The following is a 17,531-nucleotide window of genomic DNA, read 5'->3' as shown; positions in this document are numbered from 1 at the left end:
CTGCAGTTATTAGTTTTTTTCTCTGTTCAGGGACATCACCGGTGTGTTCAGTAATGAGACAGATACAGATGGAGAGGAAGCAAGTAAAGAGCTGTCCTTAATTACCTCAATGAGAAAGTCTCCTGTCCTCAGACCGGCCCTCCAGGCCACTCCCTCCACGTCCACAGACTCCAGGTACTGCAGGGCAGGGAATGCTGGGGTGGGGGTGAACTCTTCAATGGGCGTCTCAGCTGAGAAGAAACACAAAAAGTAAACCCACTCAGAGGAGTTAAAGGGATAGCTTGGATCTTTTGAAGTGGGGTTGTATGAGGTACTTATCCATAGTCAGTGTATTACCTACAGCAGATGTCAGTTGGCACACCCCCAGTTTGAAGAACAACAGAGCTAAGCAACACGGCAGCAACAACATGTATTTTAGCCACCTAAAAACATCAATATCAGTTTAAGTGAATGCTATATTTAGATTATTTTCCCTGCTTTACCCTGCCATCGGACAGCTATTTCTGATGAGGATGTAAACAGTTATATTGCTTTCCTCTAAGCCAGACTCCATTGAGGAAAACAACGATTTAACATCACTGAACACAGGAGCTCCTGGTCTACCAAGGCCTCCATCAGTTAGTTTGTTTGACTTATTGTGTGACTTTGGCATTTAAAAGGCTTAGTTTGGATTCACCAAAGTCACACAGTTACACAAACTAACTAACTGAGCGAGGCCGCAGTAGACCAGCAGCTCTAATGTCCAGCAAGCCAAAATCACTGTTTTTGTCAATGGAGTCTGGTGGCTTTGAGGAGAGCATAGATCTGGAACTGGAGATGTTCATGGCTTCCCTATTGAAATGGGCTGTCTGATGGCAATGTAAAGTGATTAAATTATTCTCAATATAGTGCACACTTGAACTAATATTGATGTTTTTAGGTGGCTAAAATATGTTTTGCAGCTGCCCCCGTCCACAGCAGCACATTTCATGTCTGTCGAATCTCCAAGCTGGCAGACATCTACTGTATGTAATACACTATCTATGTATAAGTACCCCATATGACCCCACTTCAAAGAATCAGGACTTCCTTTGATTCATTTATGCTTTTCTAGCAAATTAGATTGCCAATGATCACAACAAGATCACAAACAGAACATTTATTACATGCTGCAAATAATATTTGGAAACTGTTGGCTGCTGGTTTAAATCTGCTCTATTTTAATTTCCTTGGAGGCTGTGCTACATTTTTAAAAACTTCTCTTATTGCTTTACTAAAGTGATTTAATTAATACATTTGCACAGTTTAGTTTTATTCCTTGATTAAAGGTCTCTATATTAGTCAGTGATACTAGTAGCCCTGGGTGAATGTGCTACTGTTACCTGAATTATTTTTTGTAGTGGCATACAATCACATGCTTACACGCTTGCACAACTGCATGTATGTCTCAACAAAAAAGACACACACACACACACACACACACACACACACATACAGTACACAAGCCCACTTTGTTAAGTGAGTGCGCCACCACAAACTCCATTTAATCTTGGAACGAATCCAACTAAATCACTGACACATGAGAGTTCTCAGAGGACCACTAAGTGAACTGCAGTGTGTTCATGCATGTGTGTGTGTTTGTGTGTGTGTGTGTGTGTGTGTGTGTGTGTGTGTTTGAGGGTACTGGGGAGTAAAAGACAGAGTGAGTAAAAGAGAGCGGGGTGAGCCAAGATCCATGGTAGTGAGTGATGGAGCAGTAAAGCACACTCAGACTCCCGGCAAGGTGCCTGAGAGGGGTTGCCATGGTAACCAGCCTGAGCAGGGGAGCTGGCACGTGCATGAGTAAAATGAATTTGTGGCGACGGAGAGGAGTAGAGGGGCGATACCGGTTGAAACGTGGACAGGTTTGAAAGCTATTGTGTGAAAGTATTTTGAGAGGAAAATGGACGGGGAGGATGTGAGGAAGGTGACAAAAAACAAGAACAGACAGAGCAAAGATGAGAGCAATAGGAGAGGAGGGGAGTGAGGAGTGCGTCTCTACTAAAGCTGAACGCCATGTGTGGAGAACAGATGGGACAGCTAGCCGACAGCTCAGCCAAGGATGACGCCACCAAAGGGGCTACGTGCACTCACTCACACACGCGCGCACGTACGCACACACACAGAGTGCATCTGAGTATACAAGCTGAATGTTGACCAAAGCTGGTCGTGTTGTTGACTCACACAGTAACAACACAGACTGAGCCGTACTCCGTGACTCAGATCAACAAACTATTTCTCACATCAAAGCTCTCACACATTGAAAACAGGTAGGTAGTGAAAGTGAATGCTTTGGATAAAGTGTGTGTGCGCGCGCGTGCGCGCGTGCGCGCGTGCGCGCGTGTGTGTCTCACCTTTGGCTCCCCGCAGGACAAAGCCAAACCCCTCATTTTCTTTCTTCTGTAAAACAGCATTCTTCTCCTCTATGATATAGTCACTGTGAAGGAGAGAGCAGAGAGAGAGCAGGTATGAATCCAACACCATCCTCACACACAGAGAGAGAGGGGCGAGAGGGAGGGCAGGAGAGGAAAGAGGGTTGGTCGGGGGGGTTGACAAGTGGGAGGAGACGGAGGCACACACATATACATTACATATATACACACCTATAATTCCTTTCCTATTAACCAATTAACCAATCATGTTAAAAGCCAAGCAAGCAACCACAGCACAGGATTCCCTGGGATTGTACCAGTATTTTGAGAGAGAGAGAGAGAGAGAGAGAGAGAGAGAGAGAGAGAGAGACACACACACACACACACACACACACACACACACACACACACACACACTGGTATAGAGAAAAAGAGAATGAGCAGACGAGAGAGAGAGGGAGAGAGTCCTTGTGATTCTGAAGTATCTGTGGGATAAAACCTAAGAGTGAATCAATCTTCGGGCTGATCCCTCAGATGAGACTGCAGCTGAGGAGGGTGTGGAGAGCTTCTGCTAAAGAAACCGACAGAGATGGCTAAGATGCAATATTATCCCCTGACTAATGATAGAGGGAATAGGAGGAAAAAGTAAGTGAGCACTTCATCACTGCCTGATTTTCCTGAGTGTTAAGGGGTAGAGGCTGTTAGATGGTGTCAACCTGTGCTGCTCTGCACACACTTAAATGCATCCTTTTTTTTTTTTCAAGCCACACATCTGTGTCCAAAGCCTGTGAGCCAAAACTGAAGCAGAGTTAGTAAAGCAGTCTTTGCAGCAAAGCGAAAATCAGCATAATGGCTGGACGTGTGCAAAAAAATATTCAGATAAACCTGCCTTTCTCATCAAACTGATGACAGTAAGTATGAGTTGTAATGGTTTTAATCTACATATATGATAATGAAAGATGTAGATTAAAAACATTATAAAGGTGGCTTAAATATGCCGCACTTAAAGGTCCAGTGTGTAGGGTTTAGGGGGATATATTGGGCAGAAACAGAATATAATATAATAAGTATTTTTTCTTTAGTGTATATAATCACTTAAAAATAATAGTTTTGTGTTTATTACCTTAGGATGAGCTGTTTATATCTGTACAGGGAGCAGGTCCTCATCTACCGAGATCCCCATGTTGCACTGGAATGTTTCTACAGCAGCCCGCAATGGACAAACCAAACACTGGCTCTAAATAAGGCCATTTGCATTTTCACGTCGGCCACTTTTTGTTAGCAGCCCCTTCGCAAAGAGAGAAATCAGAAAAACACTGATTTTTTAAAATGCAAAACTGCTTCATTCAGTGTTTTTACTGGTTTAAATCACTGAGTCTGTTTGTTTTGGAGAGGAAGAGACCGCCAGAGTAATTTGCCTCACGGTAAAAATCTCTTCAAAGTCTGGAACAGAAAAAATGTGAGCACACATTCAGTTGTTAGAGAAAAAAGGTGAGCACACATTAGCAGGTGTTAGGCTAGGGGCCCTTCTGTGACTTGCCAAAAAGCAAAAGAGAAACACTGATTTGCAACGTGCACTGCTTTATTCAGTGATTTTTACCGGTTTAAATCACTGGGTCTGTTTGTTTTGGAGAGGAAGAGACTGCTGAGGATAATGTGGCTCCCAGTAAAAACCTCCTGAACAATGAACACTGAAGGAATCTCAAGTTGAAGAGGTTTCAGCTGGTTCCTCGCTGCTAGATGCCACTAAATCCCCCTTAATCGGACACACTGCTCCTTTAAAGTGTAGATAACTATAACTCAGTACTCTAAAACTTAAATTTGATGTACACAATTTACAAAAAATTGCAGTATTACTTGTAATCTTCAGTCTTTTCACACCACACTTTGATTACTGTTTACAGCCTGAACACCTTGACAAAAGTTTTGTAGTATATTGTCGAATTTCATTATCATCAGTCATCCTACCTCACAGCTGAGGCAGAAGTAGAGGGTTGGTGTTCAGGTTGCAACTCAGTAGGCGGCTGCAGTCTCCATTAGCTTAGATACACTTCACCCTCTCAGACTTACCAAGGGAACACAGAGCTCCTGCTGCTGGAGCCAGGAGACCCGTGACAAACCTTTCTGCAGGAGGGAGGTCAAAGGTTTGGTTTCATAAAAAGCTATCTATCCACTTTTGCACTGATTGTTATGCACAGAAAGCTGTGTTGGTTAAGCATCAGTAAGATGCTTTGTTTTAGTCCAAACCCTTTTATCCACCACGCTTTCATCTCTGCTCTATGCCCCAAATGCCACATTAATGCAATAAGCTCACTGTCCTTGTTCAGAATCTCTATCCACCTACATAACTCAATAAAGAAACTCTGATGTAAGATTTGAAATGATAAATGTTTCCTCAAAATAAACCTGTCCTTTGACATTAGTGATTTTAGTATTCCTCAGACTGCAGTGCAGATATCCATCTAAAGGACTGTAACTCAATAAGTTTCTGTCCTACCTGAGCGTTTAGCTGGCATGTGCAACTGGTATTTTTTTCAGATATTCATATGTTGCATCTGACTCTTAAAATGTCAGTCTCATGGCTGTAACCTGCTGTGATTTTGTGCAGAGCTGATTCTTACTGTGGCACCTCTGGAAAGCAACAAGAAACTTACCTCAATCTCTATTTGTCAAGTTCACAACTAAACTATGGCACTGTCTGCCTTTTAAAAAAATAATATATACACACCACGCAATGCCTCGACTATCACAGGCTAGTGTGGCTGTGGTTATGCTAATTCCACAAACCTGGAGCTCTGGTAATAGAGATGACATTTAAACCAACTAAAAACCTAGAATGCAAGAACTTGACATTTTATAAAAGGCTGAGAAAGTGGGTGGAAACAATGCTCACTCAGACTAGCGCTGTATCTCAAACTGACACACTGTGGCATTAAAGCCAGAATTTGCATCATAACAAAACCAAACATAGCTTGCTACTTCACTCGCAGCTAACAAATCTGATTTAGAAGAGAGGGAGCACTGACACCCCCTGTGCAATAAATGTCAAACTCTAGACAGGGACAGCAAATAAAGAAGGACATGAACTAAGAGTAGAGAAACAAAACATTAAATAGATTGAATGAGAACATCAAGGCAGCAAATCACAAAACTGTGCTTGTGCTTGAGTATATACTATGCATGTGTGTGAACAGTGCACATGCTGACAGAAAAAAACTGGCTATGCAATTCATATGCATGTGCGTTTCACATTTAGAACTGGGTGCACTGGCATCCTTATGCCTTTAGATGGCAGCAGCTTCAAGGTACTCTAAATCCCTCTCACATGGACTCCATTACCCCTGATCAGTAAAGGAAGCTCTCTGCGATATGACCACTTTAGTTTGTGCAGCACAGTATACACAAACACAGGGCCTGCATGGTGCAGTAGCAAGCCAGCTCAAGGAAAGAGGCTGTACCTGTATGAGGTGAAGTTGTCGTAGGATCCCACAGTGTAGTGTCTGAACAGTCTCTTAGTGCGGTCCTCCCGTGTCTCTGCAAAACAGATTAAAAGGCTTTTTAATTTAAAATTGATAAATCTGTTCATACTGGGTTGAAATAGTGTATTCAAGTTCAAAGTCAATAACTCATTTGGTAATCTATTGTATGTATAAGTACACCTGCTTTTGGTATTATGTAGAGAAGATATTTAAACTGTGAACTCCTGGTTTTGCTTTATCTTTACCAAGGCCTTATACAAAATGTTAAATAGTAGTGCCATCAAACTGTGACTAAATTGCTGTTGTGATTTCATATCAGAGACACATCATTACAAGTTTAAATTCCTAGTGAAGTGTCTTGAAAGCAAGGTTAGCCACATTTGCCAGTGTGCAGTGTTCTTGCAGCATTTTGTCACAAAATTGAGTAAAGGAGCTGAATCCCAGGAACGCACTTCTTAAATGTGATTTAGGAAGATTTATTTTATTGGAAAAGATTCACTTCTGCTAGTGACGTTTAACAAATCCATGAAAATCCAAGAATGTCAAGGCTGTTTCTGCCTCAGCTCTTTGCATGGTAATATAAAAATGTCAGCAAAAAATTTAATTCAGTTAGCACAGAGAGGAATTAAGCTACCACAGAGAAGTAATTATCATTAACATGCTTCATTTATCATAACCTACCAGAGTATAATTGTTCCATGGTAATTTTTTGTTTTTGAAACAGTAAAATAATTGCATAATTCTTCCTTGAAAGTCTTTCTTTAAAAGCGGGCAAATGCACAAGAACGGAAACCGTGTTGAGCTCAATTAATATAGTGTGTGTGTGTGCACAGTGTGCGTGGTTCCTGTCAGCATGTGGGTGGATTCATCCTATGGGAGTGCTGATAGAGATCGATGCCCTCTCCCCATCCCAATAATACACACTGCACCTCCACTAAACAGCAATCTGCTGACTACACACCCCGAGAACCTTTCAGGCCACACAGAAACTCTTAATTGGGCAAAGCTGTGAGAGCGAGGGGCGTCCTGGTGGTGATGTGAGACACGCGGCGTGAAGCCACAAGTCTGGCTTGTAACCTTGGTCACACGGCTCCCCCTGCTTCTCTGTTTCCTGTCACTTCTACTGTCTGCTATCTAATAAAAGCAATACATCAAGCTGTTTGAGATATCCAGTCTGTATGAGAAAGAAAGACATGTAGGGAAAGAGATCAAAGTGAGTGAGCAGACTTGAAGTGGCTGGTATCCTCAGATCCACTTTAGCCTGTCCATCTGACTGTGTGTGTGACTGACAGACTGTCAGCTGAGAACAACTTGAAGCTCTGATAACTGCATCCACTGACACTTGGTGACGGAGCAGAAAGGCAAAAACAATATAAAGGATTTAGCAGTTCGCTCCAAGTTCTGAACCATCATCCTCTGCTCTTCCGCTCTCACCTGCCGTCTCATTTTCTTCATCTGCTGTCCTATTAAAATCTTGTTTACTTGTGCTGTGTTCTTCATTCTCCTAGAGCGCCGCTGTGCGAATCTCAATCTCTCTGATTCTTACACATTCATTTGTTTCAGCATGATTGCGAATGCGTGGCTTTCCTCATCCCTCACTACACATGCCTTGGTCACAGGAAGGAGGCTGTTTTAATGAAAGCAGCCTACATTACAAGACCAAGCTCTGCCTGTTTGATAACAAGGCCCATCTCTTCCCAGAGAACCACAGTGAATTGGTCAGTGTGTCACCGCCATGGTCACTGGTTTCAACATTATGTGTTTGACTTGTGGTTTTTAGCTCCAAAGAAAATTCTCACCTAAAACATTTTTTCATGGTCATAAAAAAAACTTTTGCCGATCTAATTGCCCTTTTTTGAACTATTGTTAGATGTTTTATTTTTGACAGACATGCTCAGATATTTGCAGTGCAGCCACAAACGAGCGTGACAGATATTTGCTATTATCAAGTTTTGGGTTCACTCCATCAGGATGAGAAAACGTGATTCTTTCTGGAGTCATAATTTTGCTGCAGTGATCAATAATACAGAGAGTAATTCGGCTTGAAAAAGCAGAGACACCGGTTTCTCCAATAGCAGCATTTGCATTCAAGGGCTATGTGTCTTATATTTTCTATACTGAAACCACTCTGACTGTTTTGTTCTTACTAAGCTATCGATCACTGCTCTCTCCACCCACACAAACAACCCACAGCTGAACGCAACAAGTTCTCAGAGGGTGGACAAAAGTCATTCTGGAAAATATGTGTCAGAACAAATTGTGAAATCTGGATTGTTTATTTTAGGATTTCCTCAGCATTGATCTCTTTGGATGAGGATGTAGTTGAGAAGAGGGTATCTTCCTTTTGGCACCCACCTCCCTGGACTTGGTTTATAGGTGTGTTGGAAAACTGCCGAGGCAATGATGTTATAGCAACTTTGTAAGCAGCAGATAAGTGGTGTCACCATCCCTTTCCTCCAATCAGACCCTGTTTCTTTAGCCCTCTCTGCTGCCAAAAGGAAGCCCTGTGAATTGTTTTTAATTTGCTCCGACATCTTACAACTTGGCTGCCTGGGTCCAGACTTTTGGATCCACCTACTCCACTAAGGAAACGGAGTGTAACAAGTTCACAATTCCATCTGGAATCAGGCAAACAACCTGGATGACTAAGACGACCGTACAAAGACATGAAATGTGCGAAATTACAAACTCAAATGGGAAGTGGAAAAGGAAGGTTGAGGGAAAGTGGGTACATGAAAACGAACGGCATTTTCTCACAAAAACATGAAGAAAATTGAAGATTGATAAAGAGTGTGTGAGTATCAAAGCAGGAGGTTTGTAATCAAGGTGGAAGCTGAGTGGGCGTTTTTGCTAGGTTATCGGTTATCAGAGGAGGTAAGGCAGAAACGAGATGAGAGGCGAGGGCTGGTTGGTATTTTGTCTGGATCAGAAGGTTACTCTACGTCCGCTCTTGGGAGGAAAGACATGGCATTTTGTAAGCACTGGTTGTCAAAAGAAAGAAGAGATCAAAGAAGAGGTGATATTTGGGGAGAAAGTTGTAGATGAGTCAGCAATCGTCTTCTCCCGCAAATTTAGAGTGTCTCACACGCACATTCTCACTCAGCCACACAATCATCAAAAAGCCCTCACGTCAGAAAGGGACAAGAGAAAAAGAAAATCAGCCAAATGCTGGATAATCTGGGGAGTTGTTAAATGTAAATGTGCACGCTGAGAGTATTTTGTGTGTCTGAGCGGTATATGCATTTGTGTATGTACAGTATGTGTGCGTGTGCGCAGCCCGTGCACGCCGTGTGATACCAGATGCAGTCTAAGAGCGTGAAATGCAGCTCATTCATCACAGTTGTCATCTATTTTGTACAGCCCAGGAGCATCTAAAGGCAGGGCCCTGATAGCACAGATAACCTAAACTCCACTTCCATCTATCACACACACACACACACACACACACACACTGGAAACAAGAGAAACGACAAAAGGCGTCCACTACTGTAAGTAAAGGCTGTTGTTTTAGTAGTAATGCACATTTTGAGGCTTTATATTATTATTATTATTATTATCACCATGGTTAGCTTACTAGTACAGGAGGCTGTGTTTTAGCACCAGGTGGGAATAAAACAACGAGAAGCATTTTCCAATCTGCACTAGAGCTACAACATCTGGGCTGTCAGAGGGGCAGATAAGTACACTGAGATTTCAGAGAACAAAGACGATGACGAACTCGCTGGATGTCACTCAGTAAACTCTTTGTTGTACAGTCATGTTAAAATGAAACACATTAAAGGATTACCACCTACTATGAGAGCCACGACAAAAAATGGCAGCTGGTTGGCTTTAGACATACCGTCACTGTTTGGTGATAATACTGATGTCCAGATAAAACATTCAGTTAATGTTTTTCTTCAAACCACTCAGTTTTTGCAGACAAAGAAAAATATAAATAAATAAACAGCCAAAAAGAAAAATTATGAACATTAGCAAAACATCTTAACAAAAAAAAAAAAGAAATAACAAAGTATAATGGCACAGTGTTTTGTAAACACACTGAGGGGGAAAGCAAGAGAGGAAAGAAGGAAGGTCATTTCCCTCAGAAAACAGCATGAGAGACGATTGCCTGTGAGTGCACATTAGGAGGTGGCCTCAGAATGTGGTTTAATAAGAGAGATCTAAGGAGAGTAGCATTTTCATTAGAGTCTAGATGCTGCATCTGGTGACAGGAACACAGATGGTGGTAATGACGTCCTTAGAAAAACAATGTCTAGCACATGAAGAAAAAAAGTAAAATTTGGTCAAAGCAAAAGTTTTATTTGAGCCACTTACTGATAGATAGACATAGATAGATACTACAGGTATGACTGTTACAATAGATAACATCAGCATGTCTTAAGTTTCCTCTGTCTCTATCACGTACTGATATGACACAGCAGCACTCACGTCTACACCCGTGCTCATTAAAGCTTTTACACTCTCTGTTTCAAACACCTGGCTCTTAGTTGGTGTTTCCTGGGAGGAATTTTCTCCTGCAAATGAGGTAATAAATTTCATATTTCTGATGACAGAAAACATGGTTTAGATGAAAAAAAAAAAAAAAAAAGACTAAAAGACTTACTAAAGCATTGATGCTTTCCAGCCACTTGTGTGGAGCACTAAAGGCTTCAGGAATGCACTAGGGGCACCTGCTGGTCAAAATAATTCACAGCAGGCAAGTACACTGTACATTAAGGCTGTGTTCACACCTGCACCTGCACATGCTTTGTGTTCACACCATAAACAAACATCCGTAGAGTAATATGCTCCTATAATCTCTCCTAAATCTAACTGAACTTCAATAATTCAAATCAAGTAACCCTATGAATTATTTACTTTGTGTTCATGCCATAAACAAACATCACCTGACTTAAAGCTCTTTAGGCTGTCTCGATACCACATGTTTAACTGGTAATATATAACCATGTAAACAAACTGGACCAAGTTCCTTATATTGGCATCATACAGGTTAGGTATGAACACACGACCTTGCTAGGATGTGTTCAATAGTTGGTACAGGCCACTAAATTAAACCCATGTCACAAATAACTAGACATAAATAAATCATTACTCACTGTTAGCAGCCTAGTGTAAACTGTACTGTAGGAGGGACAATATTTCTGTCCTTCAACTGAATAATGAAGTTGATGTGCAACCATTTAGAGAAACACAATCTCCTGTGCAGACCCAAAAGCTGAGAGGGGTTCTATTACCTCATACTTTTGATAGAAATGAACATAAGTGTACCAATCATGCTGTCTGAAACAACTTTGAATGCACTGATAATGTCAATATCTTTATCATTCCAGGGTTTCTCCACACATTAATCTATTTTTGGCTGCCCACCATGATTAAAACATCCGCCGCCACATTTTGGTTTTCTGGATTTGGAGCTGGACTGTTCATTAGGAGCTCTGTTGGAATATATACATATACTGTTCAGTTATGTGTTGCTCCACACTCCTGGAGTGTAGCACATACCCTGAGCACAGATGGAGAAACAGATCGCCAGGTGCAGTGAAAGTGAAACTTAACTGTTCATTGCGGTAGGTCTAAAAGTTTGCTCTGCAGCAGCTGCTCCTCTAATCCATTTATCTGTTCTGATCAGCTGTGATCGGATTGACTGATCAATTATCAACCAACTCAAAAATTCAAAAACTTTGGCTGAGTTTTTTGTGGGTCTATTCACAGACCCACAAAAAACTCCATATTTAGAGGGGACACAGACTGACACAAGAGGACACACAGGCAAGGAGACAGCAATAAAAAACCTATAAAGTTGGCCCCCCTCCAGCCCAACTCCTGTCATCAGCTACCGTCACACATAGATTCTAATTCTGTGGGAATAGTTGATACAGGGCTTCAGTCAAAACAACCCCTTTTGTCTTAATGCATACTTTATAGTGACATCACAACCTACACAAACTTTAACCTCATGACGTCCAAGCAAAAATAACATCACTGCACTGGCCACATACACATGAAAATGCAGCACTAAAACCCTGACAACTGATTTAGGTAATGTTATTAATTTTAGTAAGACTTATTAAAGGCATGCTATACATAATTTTCCTCACAAACAGTACACAGACTAACACAAAAGTAATCACTCTCAATCATCACTTATGACCCACTAGAAGTGTGTGGCGGAGTACTAAACTGCAGAGACCCTGTCTGAGTTAACAGGCTCTAGCCAGTAACAGCTTACAAGTTAGATCAGGACTTTAGAGAAAAGATGGTGACCAGGTGCCAGAACGTAAGTAGCACGCATCCAAGAGGAAGCTACAAAAATGGAGGACATAGCACCGGAAAAACACAAATATACAGCAAGGCAAAACAGCAAGCGTAAATCAGGGTTTGGCTTTCACTTCTGCTGGAGAGCACTGAAAGAGAGGATGGGGATGAAGAGCAACATGGGGTTGGCCTGTTTTCTATTGGACATGTAAATGTTAATGTCAAAAAATGCTAACAGATAAATGCTCTGCGTCTGCCTCATCTACAGACTTAATGTGGTATTGATTGAAAGGTTTTGTTTCCATGTGTTAGGAGCGATAACTCATCCATAAAAATGTGAGAATGAGCTGTTTGTTTTCGCTGGCGATAGCTGTGAATGTAGTGTGTTAAAATCCAGAGACGGAAGCATATTTAGCACACAAAGCTGTACTTCACGCTGTAACGTCGCTGCTCTTTCTGTCCCTGTTTAACCTGCCACATCTCTCACAGCTCTGCTGTGAATGTCGCTGTCTTAGCTCACAGTGCTTCTCTATTCAGGACAAATTGTAACACCTTCGCTGTCCTTGTCTGAAGGACACAAGAGCTACATCACATAAACACAGATGCATGGAAACACAAACCAACACAGGCACACACACCGTCTCTGTGCCCTGCTGAATGAGAATTAACCTATGCTGTTTTACCACTGATAAGAGCTGCAGACACATGCACACACGCGCACACAAACACACACACTTATCAAGTGAGCCTCATTGACTTTTTAATTCTTTCTTTCCACACCCCCACTCAACCCTCCTTTACTTTTCTCCTTCTCTCTCTCTCTGCTTCCTCATTCATGTCGTGCATGTTAACCTCCTAAACCAGGTGGATAGAAGACCAAGCAGGGGGCGTAGTAAACTCTGAGGGCTCCCTACACCTTGAATACTAAAACACTGTTTAAATTAATCAGAACAATGCTGGACTCCCCGGTGTGACAACTTTCCAAGAGCCACACAGCCTGTGAGGAGATGCTTGTGGCAAAAGAAAAATAAAGACAGAATCACACTCTTTCTTTCTCCTTTGTGCTGTCACACAATGTGCCTGTCGTTCCACAGATCCAACAGGGAGTTGCTGGACCATGCAGGTGGATACACTGGCTAACCCACTTCCACACAGCACAGAGGAAAATAGCAATGTCTTCATTTTCTTTTTCCTCTTCATCTTTCTGTGTCTATTCATGATTTTCTATTCGTCTACCAAATGATTCTCGAATAAGACTTTAAAAGAAAAGTGAATTTTTTTTTCATTCCTGGGTGAAATTAGTCATGCTCACAATAGAGCAGTGTGATAGAGAGGACACTGAGGGAAAAGAAAAGTACAAAAGAAAGACTAAAAGCGGGCTCTGTATCCATTTAATCTTTATCTGTTCTGTACATATAGGGAATTCAAATAAACCATGCACATGGTTGGGAGCTGCAGGATAATGTTCGACATCAAAGGTGGGGTTGATGCACTACTAGATCTTTTCATCAAGTCATTTGTCTGCATACATGGACATGATAAGGAGAATGTAGAGTAGCTTAATTAAGTGTGAAGTGGAGGGTGTCAGAACAAAAAGAAAAGATGAGGAGGGAAAAGCAGGGAAGGAATGTTGGAGGGCAGGAGGACAGGGAGGACAGATTAAATATGAGACCGAAATGGGATAGCAGCAGATGACAACAGACTGACAATGAAAATATCTCTGATAGTGTGGAGTGTGTGTTGTAATGTATCCTGCCAAATAGTCCTGATTTAGTCCTCGAAAACAACCAATATGACAGTTCCAAATACAATGCATTCACACTGATTATTTTCTGAGGGTTCAGATTTGTTTCATCCTCAAGATTTTATTACATCAAACCATTTTTTTATATGCTATATTAACTTAATGTTATCCAACTACTGGTTCTACATTCAGTTATCACCTCTCTATGTAGCAGTTTTTATTGTTAGTGGGAGAATCCGTCATCCCAGCGATGGATGGAAGTTACATGCTAGCCAAGATGCCAAAAGAAAATGTTTACATTGTACGTTTTTGCAAACTAGGGATATGTTTCATTTGTATGTTTTACATGTATCATATCAATATTTCTTAAGTGACGTACATTTGACTACATGTATATGAGCCAGGGGGCATGGGATGAACTTTTACTAACCCTAACCAAGTGGTTTTTGTGCCTAACCACATGTTTACCCCAGCGTTGTAATAAAAAAAAAACAAAAAAAAACCAAACAAACACAAAGAACATACAAATGTTACATATCCATGGTTTGCAGAAATATATATTACCAATGGTGGCACAGTGGTACAGTAGTTAGCACTGCTGCATCCCCCACCCTGTGGGGTTCAAACCCTGGGGTGGGGGAGCCCCTCCGTGTGGAGCCTGGGATGCTGGTCTTTCTCCAGGTACTCACAATCCTCCCACAGTCCAAAGACATGCAGGTTGGGTTAATTGGTGACCCTAAATGGCCCATGAATGTGAGCATGAATGGTTGTCCGTCTCTATGTGTCAGCCCTGCAATAGTCTAGTGATCTGCCCAGGGTGTACCTTGCCTCTCGCCCAATATCAGCTGGGATAAGCTCCAGTCCCCCGCGACCCAAGGGGGTAAGTGGTTACGGAAAATTAATGAATGAATGAAAAACATACGAGGAACTCACAGGAAACAATCCGGCCTTATAATGATAGCTTTCTTTACACCTTGTCAAAGCTGTATAAAATTACTGTTGATGATGCCATTAGACCTGCATGACAGATGGTTGAATAGCTTCAAAAACTCCTTTCACCTTTCGGATATCCTATTTGTGGATTCTGTCCAATGATTTTTGTTGCTTGCTGATACTAATGAGGCGACATTCATACCTAGTTCAATCCCTGATTTGGCTGCTGTGAGGAGGTCAGGGGACAGGGAAGGAACACCTCTCTTTTGTCAATCTTGAGACAAGTATTTTGGTCATTTTTCATGTGTACAACCAAGTGCAACATTATGAATGCCTTCCAGGATAGACTGTCTAAAAATGTGTGCAGTTTAATAATTATAGTGTTTTTCCTCTCTCATTGACAGCTTGCTTTTCACTCCGTCTTGGAGTGCAGACGTTTGAAGCAGCTATAATCACTTTTGCCTTGACAAGGGTTGGCAACACATCGTGCTAACTAGTTATTTTCAAGCACAACCCAACTTGGTTGCAAATGTTACATCCTACTGCTGTTGCTTCACATTTAAAGTGTTAGATTGTTGAAACACAGGGTGGCTTTTATTGTGAAGCAGCCACAGCTAATTGAGTGATTTGTATTCATGCTTAGCGCTGACTGAATGTTTAGAAATAATGCACCAAAAACAAGACAACAATCATTTCTGTCATTTTCTTGAAGCAGATCGCTTTTTAATATTACGGGGGGAAGTGGGATGCACACAGTGAGCTGTTAGATAAAGAGCTACAGATGACAGGCAACACACCTCCAACTCCTCAAGGTAACCAACGTTACTATGACTTGCTGTCGTGTGGAAAATTACTCATGAAATCAGATTGAAGTTACAATTATTTTGGGCTGACTAGTTTATTAAAACATTGTGTTTTTGTTTGGATGTGCTGACACATCAGTTGTTCCTCTGGTGTGTTTGAAAGAGTAGCTGCTCACAAAGTGTTTGCTGCCCTCTGAATGATGGGACCTGCAGTAATAAACCTTATGTGTTGTTACCATGGTAATTATGGGTGTAGCCAAATCAACCTGGACTGAAATTTAGAGAGAAAAAGCATGTGCACAGCTGTTATTGTTTGTCAGCAAACTGAAGTCTCTGGTGTCAGAGTGAGAGACTTTGTAAACCCAAGCATCAGCCTTGACCTCATCCTTAGGAGGTCACGCTACTGCCACCTTGGCTACAGAAGGACAGTCGTTATTCATACAATCCCAAGAGGTCGACAGAGATAAACATAGGCTGTTTCATGTCTTTGAACAAATGACCAACACTGTCAAATTTCTCGTAAGGGCATTCTGCTTGTCAGCTGGTTTAGGTTTTCTCTGCTGACTTCCTCAGACTTTCTCTCTAACACTGTAGGAGCCAAGAGGAGAGGAGAGAGGAGAGAGGAGAAGGAGGGCAGAGATGGTTTCTGGATATAAACTTAACAAGGCGCTGTGATCAAAGCACAGACTAAAACAACGACATTGCAAGACAGGCTTTTAATAAAATAGAATAGGAGATGAAATCTAATAACGCCAGCACTAAAAGAAAAAAGTTCATCAAAGCTGTCATGTTTGAGAGCTGGACAACGTTTTGCCTCGGCTTTAGAAGTTAAAATGCCAGATCTGCCCTCTCTTATTTCATTAGGACCAATAGACGGTCACAGGAGTAATGAAATTTATATGATAATCAAGACATATCTATATTAAAAAGGGACACACCAGCAGGAACCTTCAATTACTAACAAAAATGTTCCAAGAATTAAACAAAAAGGCTTTCCATTTGTGTAAGGCTGAGATGAAGAGGAGGCGATGGATAGCAAGAACAAAGGAAAAAAGACTATGATTATCATCTATGTGGACACTGACAAGACCTTTAATATGTTATTTTTTGTAAAATATTTATTTGACCAGAAGTCATAAAATGTTTGTTTTTTTTGCACGGAACCAAGCTCAGTCATAGTCACTCAGAATTGTAGTAGTGCACACCCTCCTCTTCTAAAAATGGAAACGTTTGTACGCTTGCAGACAGACATTGTTCCTCTGTCTTACATTTCCCCTTATGCTGAGTCATATTGCAAGTTTCTCACACTTACAAAAGCGGCCTATTTTTAGATTATCCTACAAGATAACATTTCAACATCATATGCAGTGTGACGACAAGTGAGCCATCTGTTTGCCCTCTATAGTGGTCATTTAATGGCATCAGAAGAGTGCTGAGAGCTGTGGACAGGGAGTGACTTACCCCAGTACAGTTCATGACACTTGGAGTTTGAATGCTCAGCCTTCACGACCGTTACCACCCCGTCTATCCTGCTACACATCACAGGCAGATCTGACACCATGACTGGACAACAGTCCATTTTTTTCCACTTTATCTTTACAACCTCCTCTCTGAGACTTTGACAAGGAGGTCGCCCCTCCTGCCACTGGTCCGGCTCCCAGCTGGAATCACCGAGAAGAGTCGGGCCTGGCCTCCCTCTCATCCTCGCCTAGAGATGATTAAAAGCACTCCCGAAACGCCCATCCTGTGCCGGCTGCTATTCAGAATTCCTCAGCACCCTTTTTCCTCTTAAAGGCCTCCCTGATTTCTTCGTTTTGAGAGTGAAATAATACCTCCTGGATGAATGGCAATAAATACTGTGTGTCGGTGTCTCTGGCCTTAATGTCCCATTTTATTTCAGCCTCCAACAAACAACTCCAGCATA

The 17,531-nt window shown here is 41.7% G+C and overlaps 1 protein-coding gene across 2 annotated transcripts in view; it reads right to left on the bottom strand.

Moving 5' to 3' along the window:
* Positions 1–17,531, bottom strand: part of shank3a (SH3 and multiple ankyrin repeat domains 3a) — a 267,152-nt gene that overhangs the window by 20,492 nt on the left and 229,129 nt on the right. For both annotated transcript variants that reach the window (XM_050073918.1, XM_050073917.1), the window contains 3 exons: positions 5,849–5,924; positions 2,373–2,455; positions 106–230 (listed from right to left, as the gene is read on the bottom strand). In XM_050073918.1, coding sequence (XP_049929875.1) covers positions 106–230; positions 2,373–2,455; positions 5,849–5,924 — 284 coding nt within the window. The remainder of the gene's footprint in view (positions 1–105; positions 231–2,372; positions 2,456–5,848; positions 5,925–17,531) is intronic.

Source organism: Epinephelus moara, chromosome 20, assembly GCF_006386435.1.
Source record: "Epinephelus moara isolate mb chromosome 20, YSFRI_EMoa_1.0, whole genome shotgun sequence".
Taxonomy (NCBI): Eukaryota; Metazoa; Chordata; class Actinopteri; order Perciformes; family Serranidae; genus Epinephelus; species Epinephelus moara.
Note: the sequence above shows the minus strand (reverse complement) of the source record. Positions and strands in the feature narration are given on the sequence as shown.